Source organism: Phaenicophaeus curvirostris, chromosome Z (assembly GCF_032191515.1).
Source record: "Phaenicophaeus curvirostris isolate KB17595 chromosome Z, BPBGC_Pcur_1.0, whole genome shotgun sequence".
Classification (NCBI taxonomy): Eukaryota; Metazoa; Chordata; class Aves; order Cuculiformes; family Cuculidae; genus Phaenicophaeus; species Phaenicophaeus curvirostris.
The window spans coordinates 65,305,364-65,325,832 of record NC_091431.1 but is presented as its reverse complement, the minus strand read 5'-3'; the positions used below and the strand labels follow the sequence as shown (position 1 = coordinate 65,325,832).

General features: G+C 57.7%; 1 protein-coding gene across 4 annotated transcripts in view; it reads left to right on the top strand.

The window, feature by feature from the left end:
* Nucleotides 1-1,702: 1,702 nt before the first annotated feature.
* Nucleotides 1,703-20,469, top strand: part of TLN1 (talin 1) — a 37,422-nt gene continuing 18,655 nt past the window's right edge. The window contains exons 1-22 of one of the 4 annotated variants that reach the window (XM_069880758.1): nt 1,703-1,759; nt 7,813-7,976; nt 10,225-10,322; nt 10,549-10,678; nt 10,912-11,064; nt 11,361-11,503; nt 11,909-12,036; nt 12,518-12,578; nt 12,873-12,977; nt 13,302-13,457; nt 13,694-13,795; nt 14,015-14,091; nt 14,273-14,453; nt 15,431-15,544; nt 15,862-15,970; nt 16,403-16,611; nt 16,722-16,820; nt 17,016-17,066; nt 18,722-18,889; nt 19,160-19,454; nt 19,556-19,722; nt 20,087-20,215. In XM_069880758.1, coding sequence (XP_069736859.1) covers nt 7,847-7,976; nt 10,225-10,322; nt 10,549-10,678; nt 10,912-11,064; nt 11,361-11,503; nt 11,909-12,036; nt 12,518-12,578; nt 12,873-12,977; nt 13,302-13,457; nt 13,694-13,795; nt 14,015-14,091; nt 14,273-14,453; nt 15,431-15,544; nt 15,862-15,970; nt 16,403-16,611; nt 16,722-16,820; nt 17,016-17,066; nt 18,722-18,889; nt 19,160-19,454; nt 19,556-19,722; nt 20,087-20,215 — 2,805 coding nt within the window. In that variant the 5' untranslated portion in view covers nt 1,703-1,759; nt 7,813-7,846. The remainder of the gene's footprint in view (nt 1,760-7,812; nt 7,977-10,224; nt 10,323-10,548; nt 10,679-10,911; nt 11,065-11,360; nt 11,504-11,908; nt 12,037-12,517; nt 12,579-12,872; nt 12,978-13,301; nt 13,458-13,693; nt 13,796-14,014; nt 14,092-14,272; nt 14,454-15,430; nt 15,545-15,861; nt 15,971-16,402; nt 16,612-16,721; nt 16,821-17,015; nt 17,067-18,721; nt 18,890-19,159; nt 19,455-19,555; nt 19,723-20,086; nt 20,216-20,469) is intronic. The other 3 variants (XM_069880759.1, XM_069880760.1, XM_069880761.1) reach the window with 3 other exon arrangements.

The following is a 20,469-nucleotide window of genomic DNA, read 5'->3' as shown; positions in this document are numbered from 1 at the left end:
TCTGGCTGGCGCCACTATCTCTTGATAAGACATGGCCCAGACTCGTTGGTCCCTGAGAAGATGCAGCCTCGCAGGGTTCTCACGGTTTGCCTGGTGGGGCAGATACCAGCCAGCGGCTCCTGGACCAAAGCATGGCTCGCTCACTCGGAGCGGGGCATCCTTCACCCATCCCCACCAGCACCGTTAACCTTTGACACGTGGCTGGGAGATGCTACAGCCCCAAAGTGACCACAATAACCCCACACCCCCACCCAGAAAAGAGGAGGCTGGGTCAGACACAGCACAGGGCGGCCGTGCCAGCTGCCTGGGAGCGGGAAGCGGAGTGTGTGAGCACAGCCTCACGGCTGGAAAGTGGGACAGGGCGAGGAAGGAGAAGGAGCTGGCAGGAGCGCCTCGGACCCCACTGACAGCGAGGGTGCTGGGAGCAGGGACCGGGCAGGCAGGGGGGGACGGGGAATCAGAGGGGACAGCGGGACGGGGGACGAGAGCAGGCAGCGCTGGCACCACCCCAGAGGGACCAGGAGACCTCGCGCAGCCCACAGGCTGGGGCGTGCGGCAACCGGGGCGCTGTGGCGGGGCAAGGGTGGTGACATCGGCGGCGGTGGGGACAACGGTGGCAACAGGGACAGCGGCGGTGACATCGCTGGCGATGGGGATAACGGCGGTGAGGGGGGTAAGAGCGGTGACACCTGCGGTTCAGGCTCGGCCCCGCCCCGCGCGCCCCCGGGCTCGGCCCCGCCCCCCGCCTCCCCCCCCGCCTCCGCGCCACCGGCGGTGACGTCACCCGCCTCCCGGCGCGCCACGCGCGAGGCCACGCCCCCTGCCGGCGGGTGGTGCCGCGGCGCGCGCCCATTGGCCCAGGCACGGGGCGGGGGAGGGGGGGAAGCGAGGGGGCGCGCGGCCGTGGCGGGAAAAGCTGGATGGAGGGTGGCGGGAAAAGTTGCATGGAAGTTGGAGGGGGGGGATGCGGGCGCTGAGCCGAGCCCAGCCCGTCCTGGATACCGGGGGCAGGGTCTGAGCTGGGCCCATCCCGGGTACCGGGGCTACGGCAGGAGAGGGGCTGAGCCGAGCTGAGCCCATCCCGGGATGCGGGCGCCGTTCCTAGCCCGTCCCGGGATGCCGGGATGCAGGCACCGTTCCTAGCCCATCCCGGGATGTCGGGATGCAGGCACCGTTCCCAGCCCATCCCGGGATGTCGGGATGCAGGCACCGTTCCCAGCCCATCCCGGGATGTCGGGATGCTGGTGCCGTTCCCAGCCCATCCCGGGATGCTGGTGCCGTTCCCAGTTCATCACCGAGATGCCGGGATGCGGGGATGCGGGAGCCGTTCCCAGCCCGTTCTGGGATGCCGGTGCTGTTCCCAGCCCGTCCCGGAGTGCCAGGATGCGCGGGCCGTTCCGTACCCATCCCGCGATACTGGGGCGCAGGCACCATTCCCAGCCCGTCCCGGGATGCGGGGATGCCAGCGCCGTTCCCCGTCCATCCCCGGGATGCCGGTGCTGTTCCCAGGCCGTCCCGGAGTGCCAGGATGCGGGAGCCGTTCCGTCCATCCCGGGATGCGGGGACGCGGGAGCCGCTCCCAGCCCGCCCCGGGATGCGGGGATAAGGGAGCCGTTCCCGGCCCGTCCCGGGGCACCGGGAAGCGGCGGGGCGCAGCGCATGCGCGGCGGGCGGGAGGCGGGCGGTGCCGCCCCGCTCCGCTCCGTTCCGCTCCGCTCAGCCTCGGCGGCGGCGCCGCGCTGCTGCTCCCCGCGCTCAGGTACGGGGCCGGGGCCCGCCGGGGCCCGGTGTCCGCGGGAGGGACCGGGGGCGGGGGGCGGGGGTGATCTCCGCGCGGGGTCCCGGTGCGCGGCAGCGCCCGGGGGGGGCCGGAAACGGGTGTCCCGGGCGGAGCCACCGCCCCCCGCTCCCCCCGTCCCGCGGGGGATGGGGAGCGTCCCGGTTACCGGAGGCTCCGGGGGGGACCTCGGTCTGGCTGCGGGGCGGGCACCGACGCTCATCCGGGTTGGCGGTGGGGGGGGGTGTCCCGATAGTCCCGGCGCCGCCCCGGAGGAGCCGCGCCCGCATCGCCGCCCCGGGGCCACGGCTGCACCCCCGGTGCCGCTTGCCGGCTGGAAGGGTGTCTCCGGGCCGCGTCTCGGGTTTTGGGTGGGGACGGCGGGGGACGCGCTCCCCGCGGCCCCGGGGGTCACTCCGGGGCGGGACGGCCGGTCGCGGACCCCCCGGGGTGGGACACGGGGTGGGACACGGGGGTCTCACCGGCCCCCACCGCGTCCCGGCTGCAGCAGCAGCGAACCGGGCGAGGGAATCGCAGCCCCGGCCTCCGCCTGCTCCTTGCTTCACGGACACCCGGGATGGGGCAGCGGGGTGGGACGCGGGGCTCTGACCCCATCGGGGACGAGTGTGGGTCCCAGCTGGAGCTGTGAAGGAGGCAAAGGGCGCTCTGCTCCGTCCTCTGCCTGCTCCCTTCCCAGCCCTGCTCCCCACAGCCGGGGAGGTCACCCCTGCGCTCACACCGATCGTTCCAGGGTGGGACAGCTGGCCGTAGCCACCCAGGATGGGTCACTGGGGTGGGACACGCGGATCTGACCCCGTCGGGGACAAGTGTGGGTCCCCACCGGGCGAGGGAAACGCAGCCCCGTCCTCTACCTATTCCCTGCATCCTGGCCTGGTGTCCTGGGAATCCTCTGCCTGTTCTGCTGGGTCACAGCCACCCATGATGGGGCCCTGGGGTGGGACACGCAGAGCTGACCCCATCGGGGACGAGTGTGGGTCCCAGCTGAGGCAGTGAACCAAGTGAGGGGGTCTGTGCTCTGTCCCTGCCCAGCCCTGCTCCCCACAGCCAGGGAGGTCATCCCTGCGTTGGCACCAGTCATTCCAGGGTGGGACAGCTGGTCCTAGCCGCCCAGGACGTGTCGCTGGGGTGGGACAAGCGGATCTGACCCCATCGGGGACAAGTGTGGGTCCCCACCGTGTCCCAGCTGGAGCAGCAAACTGGGTGAGGGAAACACAGCCCCATCCCCTGCCTTTTCCCTGCCTAGCCCCGCTCCTCGATGGATCCTGCCCATGCCCCTGCGAGCTCCCCGTCCCTTTGAATCTGCCGGCAGGATGTCTACATGCTTCTGCTGTGGCTTCATCGCTGGCTGTTAGACCCATATTTGGTAGCAATAATTGTTTACTCTCTTCTTCTCTCTTCCCTGCGCCTTGCTGCTCAGAAGGGGAGGGGACATATTTTTGGGATCTTTGACTTCCCCAGAGCCCATGGGCTGCCTGGTAAAGGGACCAAAACCCCGCTGCAGACTATGGGGTGAATCCCCCGAGAACTAAATGAGCAGTGCTCGGACATGCGTCTTGCTTGCTGGGCAGCAGTGGCAGGAGCTTAGCGCATCCTGAAATCCCAGCAGATTTGGAGAAGGAGAGTGGGAAGGCTGGGGAGGAGGGAACAGGGGGCTTCCTCTTTTGAATTGGGTTTTGCAGACCGCTGGGTGAAGAAATGCCCCCTGAAACCCACCTGCGCTCTCGCTTTCGTCTTTCTGCCTGGCATGGCAATTGGCAAATCGCTTGCCCTGGCAAACAGGGATGCCCAGGTTGGGGCACCTGGTGGTCTCTGGAGGCTGTGTGAGTGCCGTCCACCGCCCAAGTGCTGCCACCGGTGTGTGGTGCTGGAGGGTCAGCTTGCTAGGGACACGGAAGAGGCTCCAGACAGAGGTGCTGGGCAAACGCATTGGATGCATGAGAAACATCAGCAGTTAATGTCCAGAGCTGCTTCACATCGTCGTGCGTGAGCTTGCGTGCAGGCCGCTGCTGTGATTCCCCGTTTCCCACACCAAACTGGGCTGCTCTCCCTACAGGGGCAAGAGGATGCTCCTGCCGCAGCCGTGGGTAACACCCAGGTGGTTGCAGGGATGCCAGACTCAGTGGCCACTTGTGCTCCCCAGGAAAAACCTCGGACCTGGCTGGAAGAAATCATTTTGCTGTCCAGTGTGGATGTGCAGCTGAGAAAGAGGAACAGGGCTGAATCAGCTCGGCAGCAAGCATCACCATCACTGGCTGGTGCCACCAGCTCAGCTGTCCCATCGGCGTGGGGCCGAGCCACCCGCGCCCCCAGTGCCAACCACGACTGTGTGTACTGGTCCCATACTGGAGAATCCTGCCACTGTCTGGTCTGGCTTCTTACCAGGTTAATTTTTGACCCGGTTCATTGTGCTGTTGTGCAAATTGCCATGTGCCAGGAAGGCCACTGCTGGCAAACTTCTCAGTGGCCCAGTACCTGCCTGGTTTTGTCAGCGGCCAGGCTGGCAGCCCCATACCTGTGGAAAACCCCAGCAGCTGATAGAACTTCCTGCAGCCAACTCCCAGCCCCGGGGTGGTCTAGTGCAGGGCTTTTCCCAAGGGGAATGTGGCATTGTCTTAAAAAAAAAAAACAAACAAACCCAAAGAAACACAGACCTCATCCTGAGTCTCCTTTAGCAAGAGCACATTAAAAACCTTAAAATTGTTGTGTTTTAAAGATTTGCAGCTTGTTCTGGAAACTGGCTGCGAGTTCGCCAGCAGGCTGCTGTTGGATTTTAGTTGATTTGAGGGTTTTTTTTTGAAAAGATGTTAGACCTCCTCTGTAACCGTTCTCACAGTGCTGAACGCCACCGGTACAAATATAGCAGTTACGTCACGTGACGGAAAACTCACTCGCAGTGGTCCCGGCAATGATGCTGTGGTTCCTCGGTGCCTGCAGCCACCCCTGCCTGCGCGGCTCCTGCCTCGACACAGAGCCCAGAAACCTCCACCACCACGGTGGGTTTGCTCACCTGGTGCGAGATGGAGACAGCCAGGGTGGGGGAATAAAACCCTGTCAAGAGCTGCCTCCCTGCATTTTGGGATTGGCTCAGGAGCGCGTTTGCGGCTCGAAGAGTTGCATGCAGCTTGCTATAAAATGCAGAAGTGTGTTAATCTGCCCGCTGGCTGGTGGGCTAACTGCTCGGGTGGCTTATCTGCCTTTGCATACCAACAACCGATTGAGAACTGGTTTGCTTGCTCTGGAGGCAAGCCAGCGCCAGAAATTCGGTCTGTGTTCATCAAGACTTGGTTTGTTTGGGTTTTTTCTTCTTTTTCTTTCCAGAGGAGCGGCTTGAATTTTGCTGCCCTTTTTCTTTCTTTTTCTGGTTTGCAACACCGGGCTCCCATGCTGTCTCATCCAATTATGTCTCATCCAGCTTTTCCTTCCCCATGTGGTACCCAGAGGGGAGAGGTCTGCAGGGACCGAGCCCTCAGCCAGTGCCCTCACAGGAGGCAGCAGATTTCCAGACCCTGTGTGATTAATTGCTGCGTTCTCTGAGACATTGCTCCAGGGTTTGATGAGGTGTGTTTCTTACGCAGCAGAGAGCATTTCTGCTTTAGGCATTGATGCCAGCGAATTTTTTCTCCTGGAGCCTGAACTGTGTCCGTAGAATATGGGAATTAAAAGGAAACATCTCCCTTTCCTGCGAAGGATTGCTCGATATTGTGAACACCTTGCTTATTGAGCTCTTTCATCTTTGTAATAGCTTGGGAGTAGAAAGGCTTGAGCAGTCATCTTACTGTGGTGTCTTGGAAAGCGCAGTGGATCCTTTGATGGGCGTGCTGAGTTCGCCGGCACAACACCTCATTTTTTGTGGTTTTGGGACGGCAAGATGAGACTGCAGAAATGACCAGGCATGGTCTGGCTCCTCTCAGTTCCTCTCTGCCATCCGGTGTCCTCCCCTCCCCTTCCTCCATGGTCTCTGACCTTGTCCTAGCAGTGGCATGTTCTCCTTTTCCTGCGGAGGGAGGAAAGCAGCGTTATGCTCAGCTTGAGAATATTTTTAGATATACAGAAGATGGCCTGGTGACCGCAGCAGTCTGCCCCTGCATATGAAATATTCAAAAAATCCTTTCTATGGCAGGGTGTTCCTTGTCCGTTCAGCTCCGCAGCTTTGCTGAGGCTTCTGGGTGGACAGCAATGACTCGGGCGGGCACCTTCGCCTCCTCCTTCCCACTGCCACCAGGCTTCCTCACTCCGGACCTCCCTTGCTCTGGACCCAAAATGCATTTCATTCCTTGTCAGCAGAGCTGGTGGGGGCCGCGGGCCTCCACAGAAACATTGCTGAACGGCTCAGGAATGCGGAGCTGGAGCCACTCCATGTGCTGGCGGAGGCGGCACGTTCCTCCATCCCTGCCCGCCTCCCTGCACAACTAGCATGGCTTTATGGCTCTGCAGGAGCAGGACCTCTGCCCCCTGACTTGCTCTAGGCAGGTATCAAATGTAGGAACTTCTTATCTGTCACAGGTCCTGCCCCTAGCCCACTCGGGTCCATGGTTGAAAGCAGCTCTTGCTGGTGTAGCCCCTTCTGTGAGCAATTGGAGCTGGCAGTGCCGGGCAGGGATGCTTGCTGTGTGCTGCTGTGATGTATGAGAGGCAAGGAGAGCTGCCAGCAAAGCCTTGCCCAAGAACCTTCCTATGCCAGGCTGAGGATGCACGTGGCCAGCAACCTTTCCTTGACAGCCATAATAGGAGGCCTGGTAGGAGAAAATCAATCTAAAAGAGAACAAGCAGATAGAGTGCATCCTGCCAGGGCTCTTGCATCCTCCTGCCAGCTGGGATTTAATGGAAAGACAGCCTGGGTCGAGGCAGAGCAGTGGTCTCCTTCCCCATGAGCAGGCTCTTGGGGAGAGGAAAAGGGATGTCACTGCTGGAAAGTGTCAGTTTGGGACCAGCTGCAGACTGGGGATGCTAAGAAGGGCAGGGAGAAGGATGTGATGCAGCCTCCTCGAGGGGCGCAGCAACCTGGGAAAGAGCTGGAAACTGCTGCACAGCGAGTAAACCCAAAGGAACAGGCTCTACAGCAGGCAAGGGGGGTGCTTATTTACAACCTCCATTTACTGTTTGTCATTTATTTCCAAATTTGCTCTGCTGTAAGAATATTGTCATTTTAGTTAAGTACTATTAATCGTGGTGGGTGTCAGAGCCCTTTTGAGCAATACTTGCTCTGAAGCTGATGTACGCAATCCTTCAAGCTTGAAGCTGATCCTTCAAGCTGGACCCAGCTTGGGGCCTGTTTCACGTGGTGCATTGTGCCTATCGTGTGCCCTTGCAAGGAGACTTGAATCCCTTGCCCTCCTGGGCACGTCATCCTGTGCAGGGATTCCCTGGCCCTGTGTGCAGCCGCTGCTGCTCTAGACCCTGATCTCTGAGCACTCACTCGCTATGAGTGGTGCTTTCCCTAGGTAATTATTTTTAATGGGTGGGTTCAGTGCCTGCTGCCCTTATCTCGCCTCCCCAAGCAGCTCCAAACTTTTCCATCCCTCTGGGTCTGTGTGTCCTTGGGCTGCCAGCTCAGCACCATCCAGTGCTGATGTGGGGGACCCTGATAGCAAGGGCAGAGCCACCACGGCTCTGGGTCAAAGCTTGGTTTTCCTCTTGTGGCTTCTGTGTCCGGCAGGTTTAATTATAACCCTTTTGTCGCACTCTCCTGGCTTATCTCTCCTGCTCCTGCACACTTGCTTCCTCCGTGCTGGCAGTGCATCTGCTGGGTACCAGCACCCATTGCTCCTGTGGTCACTCAGACTTTGGGACCTTGGAACGAGGAGACAAGGATCCCAGCCCTTGCCAGAGACCCTGGGGTTGGCACGGTGCTGGAAAGTTGGGGTCACCAGCACAGGGTGCAGCCTTTGCTTGCTACTAGAAGCCGTGTCCTGCCTTTTGGGGAGCAGAGCTGCTGCTAGAAGGGAGGAGGAGGAAGGACCTCGTGCACTGGAGGGGCCAGCAGCCAGAGGTAACCCATCTGTCTCCTCCAGCAGGTGACGCAGGAGTGGGGACAGCCCAGCCGCCACAATGGTTGCCCTCTCCCTGAAGATCAGCATCGGCAATGTGGTGAAGACGATGCAGTTTGAACCCTCCACCATGGTGTACGACGCCTGCCGAATGATCCGCGAGCGGGTGCCTGAGGCCCAGATGGGGCAGCGTAAGTGCACGGTGGGGCTGGCTGCTCTATCAGGGCCACCCCAGCTTTGGTCCTGGTATTTCACTGGTGTCCCTTTCCTTTCCTGTCTCTGTCCATCTGCGCTTTCCCAGAGCAGTGGAGGTAGGGGGCGGGGGGGGAAGTAAGGTCCAAGTCCTTCTGCCCAATGGAGATGAGGGGCTGAGCTCCTCATGCTCTTTCTTTGACACCCCAGAAGAAATCTGGGGGTTTGGAAGGTAGGAAGGCACATCTAGAGTGAATATTCATCGAGCAATGTGCGCCTGCTGCTCTTTTTTATCTCTGTACCTCTCTTGCTTGCATCCATCAGCAGTAGCCAGGACTAAGTAGCTTTAAACAGTTGTGGGGATTATAGCGAGTGTTAATAAACCATGTAAGTTATTTTTTCCTTACTTGGGGGATATATATAGTCAGACCTTTGTCAGGTCAGTCCCCCACCAGTAGCTCTCTGCCAGACCTGTGGTGGTGCTCCATGACCTTGCTAAGCCTTCTCGGTTCTAATATTTCCCTGCTGCTGCCAGGCTCAGTATTAGGCTGATGGCTCACAAGCTCATGATGTGACTCATGCCCATGCGGATGTGGCCTGTCGCTGATGTGGATGGGGGGGGATGGAGTTCTGGGACATCATTTTGGGGGCTCTCCTGGGTCCCTGCCGCCCCCGAAAGTGGCTGTGCCACAAGCAGCAAGCAGGAGGTCAGGAGTCGTGGGAAGAGGAGGGGGAGCGAAGCAACATCTGGGAGCAGTGAATTCCTTGAGGATGAAAGGAAATGCCTTCTCGTGTCATGCCCAACTGTCCAGTGGTCTGACAGACCATGGCTTTCAGTTTTAGAAAGGGAGTGGATGTTTGCGTGGATGCGGGGCTGTAGCCTTCGTGGAGGCAGCAGCATTGCATTTCCTGCTTCTGGGTGTGCGCCAGACTGCTTATAAAAAAAAAGGCAAGGGGAAAGCCTTAAAGGGAACTGCTTATTCCCGAGTTCCTTTTCAGTTGCTCACAGCTTTTCTTCTCCTATCAGTTTGCTGCAGCTTTTGTTTCTCTTTGCTCTACTTACTCAGGGACACTCGGCGTTCCCTTTCTGAGCTGCCTGGGTATTTTGTCGATTTTGTGCTGGGTGAGCTTCAACATAGGTTTCCTGCTTTCCTCTTAACTCTGTTTTGGGAACTGTCTCTCCCTGCCCAAGCTATGGATCTGGGGCAAGCTGCTCAATTTTCAGTGCTTTAGAGTTATCCTATTGGAATTTGTTTTCAAAATAGCTTTTTTTAAAAAAAAAAAATTAAAAATAAAATGGCATGCCTCCCTGATTTTTCTGCTCCGTATTTAGTTGAATCCTAATGGCAGTGTTAACCAGGCGGGAGCAGGGCGGCTCAGGAATTTGTCCCTCCCCGCAGAGAGCTGCCAATGAGATGACGCATTATAAACATAGCCAGCCAAGACAGCCTGCGGCACAGGGTTGTTGCAAAGGTGGAGAAGGACCTTTCCCAGGGCAAAGCCAGGCGTGGTCCTGGCCTCTTGCAACAGGAAAACAGAACTATCCCTGTGGGTATGAGCTGGGGTGCCACTGCCTGAGCTCCAGAAGCAGCACTTTCCCAAACTACCCCATCCCTGAGGGAGCTCTTTTTGGTGAACAGCGCTCATTCACCAGCTCTGAGACCATGAAAGCCTTGATCCCATTCTCTGTCAGCCTTCTCCTCCCAAAACAGAGGAATCCCAGCTCCTTTAGTCCCTTGTACCCAGGCTCCATCATTTACATTGCTGCTTTGTGTATCTTTTCAAACTCAGCCACATGTTCTGGGGAGGTTCAGACAACTCCATGACAGAGCCCTCCAAGTGTGGATGTGCCTAGGTTTTATAGACCAGTTCCCAGCACCCTTCTGGGTGATGCCCAGCATTTTACTAGCTTGCTTTGGCCACTGCTACACGTTGCACTGAAGACTCCTGAGAGCTGTCAGCCACAGCTCCACGCTTTTCCTGCTGTTGTGACTATCAGTTCCAAGTTCAGCATTGCGTAGGCGTGCTTCAGATGATTTTTTCCATAGATAACTGTGTTAAAAAGTATACCTGGAGGTTTGCTTGCCAGGGTTGTTGCCACTCATTAGGTTTAGGCTCTGGTGTTCATGGTACTGCCGTGCCTCATGCTCTAACCTGTGCTGCTGCACATCTCTGGGCACCGGCTGGCATCTTGGTGGCTCTGTCCTGTGCAGGATTACCCAGGCAAACACTTCACCTGTTTTTTAGCCAATGATTTTGGGCTGTTCCTCTCGGATGAAGACCCAAAGAAAGGGATCTGGCTGGAGGCTGGGAAGGCTCTGGACTACTACATGCTTCGGAATGGGGTAAGCGTCCATCCCATGTCCCGTGGTACCAACCTGGTACCCACCCATCTTGGCTCCGTGGCTGGATGTGACCACAGTGTAGAGGTGTGGGTGGGTGTCTGTCCTGCTGCTTTGCATTGTGCCCTGCAGCACCACACGTCTCCTCAACAGCTGCGCTGGGGAAACGGGGGTGTTTGGTATGATGGTGGGTTGTGGATGCCCTGCTCCAGTGCCACTGTGCCCACAGGACACCATGGAGTACAAGAAGAAGCAGCGGCCCCTGAAGATCCGCATGCTGGATGGAACAGTGAAAACAGTGATGGTCGATGACTCCAAAACTGTCACAGACATGCTCATGACAATCTGTGCCCGGATCGGTGAGAGAAGGGGGCAGCAACAGGGAGGAGGAAGGGAGGTTGGGGAGAGATTGCAGCATCTGATGGGGGAACTAGGGGAGCAGCAGCAACTCTGTGGCAGATGACTCGGCAGCAGGGATATCAGAGTGGCGCATGACACTGGGGAGGGGACACTGCTCTGCTCCCCTGCTTCACTCCAGGCTCTGTACTGAGCAGCATTGTCATGCTGAGCTTGGTCCTCTGCTCTCCTGCAGGCATCACCAACTACGATGAGTACTCACTTGTTCGGGAGATTATGGAAGAGAAGAAGGAGGAGGTGACTGGCACTCTAAAGAAGGACAAGACCCTTCTGCGAGATGAGAAGAAGATGGAGAAGCTGAAGCAGAAGCTGCACACAGATGACGAGTGTATGTGCCTGCACGTGTTAAGGACAGGTTCAGCCTTTGCTGAGGGCAGTGGGGAGTGGAGGGGAAATCCCTGCTAGGGGAAGATCCATTGCAGGGGACTGGAAGTGGCAGTGGGGAGGATTGTGACAAGGGAATATGTGCCCACGCTCCCTGGATTGTCTCCTGCTTGGAAGCCCAGGGCAAAGGGGGAGAGTCAGGTTGCTCTCATGTGTTTCATGCTCCACGTGAGCAGCCCTGAGGCCAGAATCTACCTGCCTGGGTGCCTATTCTTGTTCATGTGCTGGCATTGCCTTTAGTGAATTGGCTGGACCATGGCCGGACCCTGCGTGAGCAAGGCATTGACGACAACGAAACACTGCTGCTGCGGCGCAAGTTCTTCTACTCTGACCAGAACGTGGACTCAAGAGATCCTGTGCAGCTCAACCTGCTCTATGTGCAGGTACAGATCCCTAGAGCTCCCAGCTCTGCTGCCCTATGCTTGTCCCCTGCTCGGGGGCTGAATTTTTTGCCAGCAGCCACCACACAGGGCACTTCAGGATGCCCAGTTATCTCCAGGATAAAAGCCAGCACTGGCAAATCCAACCCTATCCCTCTGTGTATCCTGGAGCTCCCCAGTGGGTTCCATGTCTCTTTTAACTGTTAGGAACCATTCTGAATTCCTGCTGCTGTTCCTCTCCCAGGCATGGGTGATGGTCCCCGTGGGAATAGCCTTGTCCTAGATCCTGCTCTTTTCCAGGACTGCTTCTTTTCTGTCTGGAAAACAGCTCTTGCCTGATGTGGAGGGAAGCAGCGGCAGGGCTGCGTGGCTGCCCAGCCCACAGCGGTGTCTTCTCTTCCCACACAGGCGCGTGACGACATTCTGAATGGTTCCCACCCTGTCTCCTTTGACAAAGCCTGCGAGTTTGCTGGCTACCAGTGCCAGATCCAGTTTGGGGCGCACAACGAACAGAAGCACAAGCCAGGCTTTCTGGAGTGAGTGTCTTAGGGAGTCCCAGGAGGCTTGAGCGGCTCGGCAGCCCCCAGCACTGCACCAGCACATGGGGCTTAGGGACAAGGATACCCCTGGAGCAATCCCTTTCCTCGCTGCAGCACGGTGCTCAGGTGTAGAGGTCCTCTCTGGCTGCAAGGGGTGCCAGCCCCATCTCCTACTCCCTCTTGTCACCCCCCAGGACATTCAACCACCTCTGGTGAGGGGACCTGCAGCCTGTTCTCCCCCAGTAGTGCAGGAGAGGCTGCAGCCTCAGCCCCTCCACTCCACTCTCAACAGGGCAGCTCCGGGGTTAGCTTTCATTACTGCAGCAGCCTCTCTTGTATCCTTCCCGCTGCCCAAAGCTCCCAGGCCATGCCCTGGCAGGGGTTTGTCCAGGGCTCTGGGTTGGGCGTCTCTGTAGTTGAAGGCAAATGCTGGCTTCGGGCTCTGCTGCTAACAGCTGGTTTGTCTGTCTCTTGGCAGACTCAAGGATTTCCTGCCCAAGGAGTACATCAAGCAGAAAGGGGAGCGCAAGATCTTCATGGTACGTGCAAGGGTCATGTTCAGGCCTAGGGCTCTTGTTCTTCCTCACCGAAGGCTGTGGCTGCTCTTGTCTCTGGGGGCAACGTTCAGCAAGTAGGTGGGTGAGAAATAGGCGTGTGAAACTGTAGGTGTGCAGACAAGGCAGCTCCTGAAGAGCCAGAGGTCACAGGGATGCTTTAATAGGGGCGGGGGATGCCATTGGAGTGGGGGAAACTTGGAAGGGCTGTGACAATGCAGAAGGGGCATAGTGAGGGGACGGTGAAGCTAGCACCTTGTTCTCTCTTTGCTATTACAGGCCCACAAGAACTGTGGGAACATGAGTGAGATTGAAGCCAAAGTTCGCTACGTGAAACTTGCCCGTTCCCTGAAGACGTATGGAGTCTCCTTCTTCTTGGTCAAGGTAGAGCAGTGGCTTCCCAAAGTCCCACCTCTCACCAGCCAAAATTCCTCTTCCCCAGCATCCCTCCATCTTTCATGTCTACAGCTGCTGCCCTTCAACCCACATTGCTTTGTTATTTTCTGTGTCTCCTTCTTGCCTTTTCCTGTACACTGCCATCCCACTTCTTTGTTCCTGCTCTTTCTCTTTTTCAAACCTCATGCCATGTCATGACCACTGAAAAGTGTGACCCTAGGGGTGTTTGGTAGCCACAGCAGGCCTCAAAGGTCTCTACCTGGATGGATCTGTCCTGGGGACAGCCCACAACCCATCTCTTGTGGCCTGCAGGAGAAGATGAAGGGGAAGAACAAGCTGGTTCCGCGGCTGCTGGGGATCACCAAGGAGTGTGTGATGCGCGTGGATGAGAAGACCAAGGAAGTGATTCAGGAGTGGAGCCTGACCAACATCAAGCGCTGGGCGGCCTCGCCCAAGAGCTTCACCTTGGTAGGTGCCAGCCCTGGTCCTCAACCTCCCTCCCTGACAGTGTCCTCGTAGCGGGCTGCTTTCACCTCAGCCCTTCTCCTGGTCATTGCCCTGTGGTGGGAGGCCTTGCCCTTCACTGGTGCCTCTCCTGGCTGCCTTTTTGGAGGCTGGCACTTGGGTGCTTAGCGCATACCAGAGGGGCTCAGGATGGCTGCCAGTGCCCTGCTCCGGTGCTACCTTGTGCCCTGCTATTGCAGGATTTTGGAGATTACCAGGATGGTTACTACTCGGTGCAGACCACAGAAGGGGAGCAGATTGCCCAGTTGATCGCCGGCTACATCGACATCATCCTCAAAAAGGTGAATCTGTGCTGAGAAGGGCACCGATAACTGGCTGCTGTCTGGAGAGGGGTGTAGAGTGCCCCTTCCAGCTACCTCCAGGAAGTCATTCATAGAATGGTGCTGCTTGGAGAGCTGGAGATGGGTCAGGGGGACCCTGTGGTATAATGCCTGGGCTGCAGGAGGAGGAGAAGGCTAGGAGTTATGTGCTGACTGACACATTTCTCTTTCACTCCACAGAAAAAGAGCAAAGACCACTTTGGACTGGAAGGGGATGAGGAGTCCACCATGCTGGAAGACTCCGTGTCTCCAAAGAAGTAAGTCCTCCAGAAGCAAGTTAGCTGCCAAGCAGAAGGTGAAAGGAGAGCGAGCTCCAGCCGAACTTACAGCACAGCGTGTCTGGAGGAATTGCTGCTAGTCCTTCAGTGGCAGCACTCCCGAAGAGCCTGATGCTGGGGCTGGGGGCATTCCTTGACCTAGTATGTCTCTCCATTACAGGTCAACAGTCTTGCAGCAGCAGTTTAACCGCGTAGGCAAGGCAGAGCTGGGCTCAGTGGCTCTGCCAGCCATCATGCGGACAGGGGCTGGAGGGCCAGAAAACTTCCAGGTGGGCACGATGCCACAGCCCCAGCTGCAAATCACCAGTGGCCAGATGCACCGAGGACACATGCCTCCCCTGGTAAGCTCTCCCCGTGCCCACCCCCGGGCACAAACTCCGCAAGGTGCCCATCAGGCTCACATGGACTCATCTATTTGGGTTTGTGGCTAGGCGTTGGCTTGCCATGAAGAGCTGGGGCTCTGTGCCTCTGGCCTCATGTCCTTGCTGGCCTGGCTGAGCTGGCGTCCTCCCACACCCATGCAACAAACTTGAGCTACACCCTGGTGCTTTTCCCTAGCCAGCAGCTGCAGCCTCTCCTTCAGGTTGAGCTGCTTCTAGCTGTGTGTCCCATCCACCCCTCTGGAGCCACCTTGTGCCTGGCTTTGGCACCCACCATGTACTCTGCAGCCAAAGAATCACTTGGAAAAGGCCGCAAAGAGGCTGTTTTCTTTGGCCTCGCTCAACCCAATGTGGGGCTTGCTGTTAAAGCCTTGTGGGGTCCCATGTCACCTGCTCTCCACTCCCCAAGAGCTGGTTAGTTGTGAAACTCACTGGTATTCACGTTTGGATGGGGCATTTCCCAGTGAAAGGTGCAGAGGAGAGACCCTCTTTTTGTTAGGTGCACCCCTCTTTGTGGAGGCGCCTATGTGGTCGCTGTCATAGAATCATAGAATCACCAGGTTGGAAAAGACCCACCGGATCATCGAGTCCAACCATTCCTATCAAACACTAAACCATGACCCTCAGCACCTTGTCCACCCGTCCCTTAAACACCTCCAGGGAAGGGGACTCAACCACCTCCCTGGGCAGCCTGCTTCAGTGCCCAATGACCCTTTCTGTGAAAGGCTTTTTCCTAATGTCCAGCCTGAACGTGTCCTGGCGGAGCTTGAAGCCATTCCCCCTTGTCCTGTCCCCTGCCGCTTGGAAGAAGAGGCCATCACCCTCCTCTCCACAACAGCATGTTATCTCATGTTGCGGGGGCGGGGGGGCACTTGAACAAAATATTTAAGCCTAGATTTCAAGCCTTTGGCATACCTCAGTCTGTCCCTATGTTCCAGACTTCAGCCCAGCAAGCCCTGACTGGAACCATCAACTCCAGCATGCAGGCTGTGCACGCAGCCCAGGCCACGCTGGACGACTTTGAGACCTTGCCGCCCCTCGGGCAGGATGCTGTGAGTGCCAGCTGAGGACAGGGTGCTGGGAGGTGGAGTTTGCTGGCTGGGCTGGGTGACTGATTGTGTTCACAGGAGAGCTTTCAGCAGCTTCGGGGAAGATCTGCCTGTAGAGGTGGGGTTGTCTCCCACTCTAGGAGCCGGAGTTGAGGAGACACTTGGTCACATTGCTTTCTCAGGATGGGCTAAGGAGTTTTGGGTGGTCACAGCTCTTCCTACTTCCCTGCCTCCTCTTTTCTGCATCTCTCTGTGTGGGCATGGGTGTGGCTTCCCACCATCTCCTCCGCTGCCTCTTGACCGTGTTTTCCCAATTTCAGGCATCTAAAGCTTGGCGGAAAAACAAGATGGATGAGTCAAAACATGAGATCCACTCCCAAGTGGATGCTATCACTGCTGGCACAGCCTCAGTGGTCAACCTCACTGCAGGTATGTGGAGGGCTGGAGAAGAGAGATGCCCTCCATCAGGAGGAGCCAGGCTGCTCTAGCTGGAGTTAAATCAGCCCCTGCTGCTGCTAATGTGCCTGTAAAGTCAACTGTGCCCTTGCAGCTTGCCCTGCGTTTAGATGCCCCAGCATCCCGGCCTGTGCCCAGCCCAGTCTTTCCCAGTCCTTGGCTGACCTCTCTGCTGAACCAGGAGCTCCATGCCTAGCTCCAGGCACAGCCATGGCACAGTGTAGCTCTCCTTTCCCTGGCTCTCCTGCCCAAACTAGGCTGATGTGACCACCTTTCAGGCTTAGAAGCCAGGAGTTCCCTCCCCGTGCTCCCAGAAAGGAGGACCACAGCAGTGACAGGCACAGGGATGCTCTTTGAGCATCACTTGGAGCACGTCCCATCCTAACTCATCTCCTCCTTGTGCAGGAGATCCAGCGGACACAGACTACACTGCCGTGGGCTGCGCTGTCACCACCATCTCTTCCAACCTGACGGAGATGTCCAAGGGCGTGAAGCTGCTGGCCGCGCTGATGGAGGACGAGGGAGGGAATGGGCGGCAGCTTCTGCAGGCAGCCAAGAACCTGGCAAGCGCCGTCTCAGACCTGCTGAAAACAGCACAGCCTGCTAGTGCTGAGGTGGGGACAGGAGGGACTGTGGGTCCTAGGAGAGGGTGGGAGCCAAGGGGAACCTTTGGTTAAGTTTTTAGGGCTTATTCCTAGTGTTGCTTTTGCCTTGTTCCTCACAGCCACGCCAGAATCTCCTGCAGGCTGCTGGCCTGGTGGGCCAGACCAGCGGGGAGCTGTTGCAGCAGATTGGAGAGAGTGACACCGATCCACGGTTCCAGGTGAGCGCAGTTGTTGGCAGTCAGGGACACCGACTCCCTAGAACATTTGGCCTTTGCACAGAACTGGCAAGAGGGCTCTGAAGTTTGGCCAGAGCTTGGCAGTGACTTTGCTGAGGTAGGGGATAGGCCGTTGCCCATCTCTGTGCCTAGAGCCACTGTGATATAATGCCTCTTATCTTGTGGATTCCCATGTAGATCCCAGAAAGCCGGCGTGCTTGGATCCTGCCTACCTCAGACCCAAAGACGGTAAAAGGGGGCTGTAGGCTTGGCTTGGTGGTCCTTGCCCTCTCTGATGTGAAGGGTACAATCAACTGAACTCTTTGGAGAAGGGCTCTTGTCAAAAAATCTGCTTTTCTGGTGGTTGGTCTTCAGAAGTCCATGCACTCGGGTTGCCACTCAGGTGACTGCTGCTCCAGGTGTCCTTCACAGCAGCCTTGGCTCCTGCCTGCTGCTCCCTGCCTGCGGGAGCTGCCAGTGTGATTGTATCAGAGAACCAGGTGGCTAGAGAGAACCTTGTGGGGCGATTTTTTTGTCTGAGCTGACTTTGATCTGGCTTGCTTTCCCATGACTACTCCCTCCAGCACCTGAAAAATAGCACACCGGCCTAGGGAGGAGGATTTAGCTATAACATAGGCCAAAACAGACTCCAGAAAGAAGGGGAGTCTGTTTGCAACAACCACACAGCCTCAGCATGAGCTGAAAAGCCTGCATAGAGAGCCAAGGGGAGCAAAAAACCTATCACCAGGGCAGGAGGCCATGTTCAGCCAGGCAGCAGTACCAGGAACAGATTTAGGACCTGGAAAGCGATTTGCACGTGTGCAATGGGATGTTCTGCCCTGCAGCTGCCAGACCCGAGTGTATCTACTTCCCTCCTTGGTCTTGGATGCTTTGATCTGGGATCTCTGAAGCTGGGTGCATGCATTCTCTGATCTCTCCTGTCTGGAAAGGTGGCAGATCGCAGCGGGAGTAGTCTTGGCTTGCAGAAGGCAAGGGCATGCTGTAATGTTTTTGGCTTGGTGGCCAGAGGTTTAGCTGTCGTGGAGGGGTGTGGAGCCGCTTGCTGTGAGCGCACACACACCAGAAGAGCTGCAGGTGCAGCAGGCAGACTGTGCTGCCCTGCATACCACTTGCTGTCTGGCACTGCTGCTGCCAGTTTTCACCAGCAGTGTGTCACAGGACCTGACCCCAGTGTCTGCAGCGTGCTGTCCTGTCACGTCTGATGCCCTGCAGGAAGGCGTGTTGGCAAGGTGGCCCCGTGACTTCCCTGCTGTATGCTAGGGAGAGGAGGCTGGCTGCTGCATCACACCTCTCCTTTAGCCCTAGGAATGACAGCAGGGATATAGCTCATCCCTAGTGAGCTAGAAAACAGCTGGCAACCAGTGTGGACAGCATCTCCTGCTTAGCTCTTGCAGGTGGGATCAGCCGCTGGGCAGGCAGCTGCCCCCAGTGCAGCTGTGCTGTGGCCAGCCCGTGCCTGCCTGTGTCTGGCAGTGTTTGCTATTTCTCTTGCCATTTGGCTTTGCACTCAGCAGTGCCTTGCCGCGGGTTGTTGCTGTGGTGCAACTGAGGATTCGTTGCAGGTTGTTGTCTGGGGAGCGGACAGTGAGCAGTTTGTGGGTGTCGGGGTGATGCTGAGCACTGCCTGAGCTGCTCTGAGCTGTGTTTGTGGCAGTGCAGGCTGTGACTCAGGGCCAGCCTACAGCCTCGCTGCTGACTGAAGCACAGAGTAAAGATGGGGTCAAGAAGTTGCCAGCTATTCCATGTGTTCGGTGCTGGGACACAGTGGATGAAAGGCCCCGAGAGCTCACATTTCCCCACTGAATATTTCACAAGAGCCCTGTGGGCGGCTGCCGGTGCTCCCGCTGTGGTGGCTCCCGTGCTGACACTCTTTTCCTCCCCAGGACATGCTCATGCAGCTTGCGAAGGCGGTGGCCAGTGCTGCTGCAGCGCTGGTGCTTAAAGCCAAGAATGTGGCTCAGAAAACAGAGGATGCGGCGCTGCAGACGCAGGTGATCGCAGCAGCCACCCAGTGCGCCCTCTCCACCTCCCAGCTAGTGGCCTGCACCAAGGTAAGCAGCGATTTTAACCCTTGCCTTGGCGTGGCTGCAAGCAGCACCTGGCTCGTGGGAGCTCCATGCTGGGGTTGTAGGTGTGTCAGGATCACACATCCTCAGGCGGGATAATAGAGATCTGTCTCCAGAAGCCTGGGCTGCGCTTGCCGCTGTATGCAAGCACTGAGTGTTTTCTTCAGAGAGGCAGAAGCTGTGGGCAGCAGTCCCTGCACAGCTCTTACAAGGAGCCCACCATGCTCACTGCTCAGTCTTTCTCCTCTCCTCCAGGTAGTGGCTCCCACCATCAGCTCCCCGGTCTGCCAGGAGCAGCTGATCGAGGCTGGCAAGTTAGTGGCCAAGTCAGCAGAGGGCTGCGTGGAGGCCTCCAAGGCAGCCACCAACGATGACCAGCTCCTGAAGCAGGTGGGGGTGGCTGCCACTGCTGTCACCCAGGCCCTGAATGACCTGCTGCAGCACATCAAGCAGCATGCCTTGGGCGGGCAACCCATCGGGCGCTACGACCAGGCCACGGACACCATCCTCAATGTCACCGAGAACATATTCAGCTCCATGGGTGATGCTGGTGAGAGTGACTGATGGCACCCAGCATAGAACGCAGTGGATGGGGAGATATCAGGGAGCCCATGGAACTTACTAACAGGCCACCCTTCCTTTCTTTCCCAGGGGAAATGGTGCGTCAGGCTCGTATTCTGGCCCAGGCCACCTCTGACCTTGTCAATGCCATCAAAGCTGATGCTGAGGGAGAGACAGACCTGGAGAACTCGCGCAAGCTGCTGAGTGCAGCCAAGATCCTGGCCGATGCCACTGCGAAGATGGTGGAGGCTGCAAAGGTCAGTGGTGTGGGGAAGGATGGATGCTGGCTTTGGCACCAGCCCCATCCAGTGCTGTTAACTTAGTGCTCTAAAGGGCACGAGCAGCCCCTGGAAGGGGGAGTAGTTTCCAGGGCAAGATCCTGCACCGAGCTGAGGTGCTGTGGTGATGGCATGAGGCTTCTGGAGCTGTGGGTAGTAGCAGAGGAGCTACTAGCTCTTCTGCTGCCGAGCTGTCCTGGAGAGGCTTCGGGCATCTCCACTGCAGGAGAGCAGGCTGCCTTCGGGGGCTTCTTGGCATCAGGCTGGAGCAGAACTGCTGCTGCAGGAGGACAAGGGACCTTGTGATTCCTGCGAGGTGCAATGGGTTTCCTGCTTTCTCTAGGGAGCTGCAGCTCACCCAGACAGCGAGGAGCAGCAGCAGCGGCTGCGTGAGGCAGCAGAGGGGCTCCGCATGGCAACCAATGCTGCAGCCCAGAACGCCATCAAGAAGAAGCTTGTGCACAAGCTGGAGGTGAGAAGCCAGGAAGCAGCCACAGAGGGCAAGGAAGTGTGGTCTAAGAGTGAGATCTGGCCAGAAGTCCCCATGTCCTTGTACTTTCCGGAGGGATAAAGTCCTTCTCACTTTCCCTCCTTTCCCTCCTTTCCCTCCTTTCCCTCCTTTCCCTCCTTTCCCTCCTTTCCCTCCTTTCCCTCCTTTCCTTCTGCCCTTTCTCCTTCTTCCCTTTCTCCCTCCTTCCCTTTCTCCCTCCTTCCCTTTCTCCCTCC